At 62.1% G+C, this 807-nt stretch overlaps 1 protein-coding gene across 4 annotated transcripts in view; it reads left to right on the top strand.

The window, feature by feature from the left end:
- LOC109300650 (non-histone chromosomal protein HMG-14A) overlaps positions 1–807 on the top strand; it is a 31508-nt gene that overhangs the window by 5178 nt on the left and 25523 nt on the right. For 2 of the 4 annotated variants that reach the window (XM_019521393.1, XM_019521394.1), the window contains exon 2: positions 462–505. In XM_019521393.1, the coding sequence (XP_019376938.1) occupies positions 462–505 (44 nt within the window). The other 2 variants (XM_019521395.1, XM_019521396.1) reach the window with 2 other exon arrangements.

Below are 807 nucleotides of genomic sequence, written 5' to 3' on the forward strand. Positions count from 1 at the left end.
CACAGGCAGGGAGGGCACCATCGCGCTCTCCTCCCCGCTCGGCAGCGGAGCCGTATTCACCGCGCGCCTTAGGCCGGTCCCCTGCGCAGACAGCGTAAAGCTAGCGTCTCTGCCGTGCCGCCCCGCCCCACCCCGCCCCCCGCACTCTCGCCCGAGCCTCCCATTGGCCGGCGCGCGCATCACTCTCCGCTCGGACCCGTCTCGCGCTCCCCATTCATGCAGTTTGGTTGCGTGTTGGTGTATTTTACTGTTTGCAATAAAGAGGGGGGGGGATTTTTTTTTTTTTGTTCAGTTTCTGCTGCAATTAACTCTTGGTCCCTTGGCACTTCTTCTTTTTATTTCTATTATTCCTGCAGAGCGGTTGAAACAGTTTGGGGGGTTTTTTTTCCGGGAGGGGGGGAAGGCTTGTCTTTAATTTTGGGGGGTGGTTTTTTGTTTTTTAAATCTCTCTCTCCCCGTAGCTTTTGCAATCAACTATTAAGGTGCAACTATGCCCAAAAGAAAGGTAAGCGGAGAGCCGTAGCGGGGGGAGGGAGGAGGGGGCGCGGGGCGCTGGAGGAGCGTGTGCCCGGCTCCGGGTGGCGCGTGAGCGTGTGCGGAGTTTTTTTGCGTTTTCTTCCCCGCTCCCCGGTGCGTCCCGGCGTGCGGCGGGGAGGGTGCCTCGGAGTTCACTTCGGGCCGTTTGGCGGGCGAGGAGGCGACGGAGCCGCGTCTCCATGCTGGATTGCAAACAGCCATCGCGCTGCCCGGTGGGGAAGGCAGGCCGGCCGGCGGCGCTCGCCCGCGCGGCCCCGGGCCCTGCTGCCC

This window comes from Gavialis gangeticus, unplaced genomic scaffold (assembly GCF_001723915.1).
Source record: "Gavialis gangeticus isolate Ggan-Ray unplaced genomic scaffold, GavGan_comp1, whole genome shotgun sequence".
Taxonomy (NCBI): Eukaryota; Metazoa; Chordata; order Crocodylia; family Gavialidae; genus Gavialis; species Gavialis gangeticus.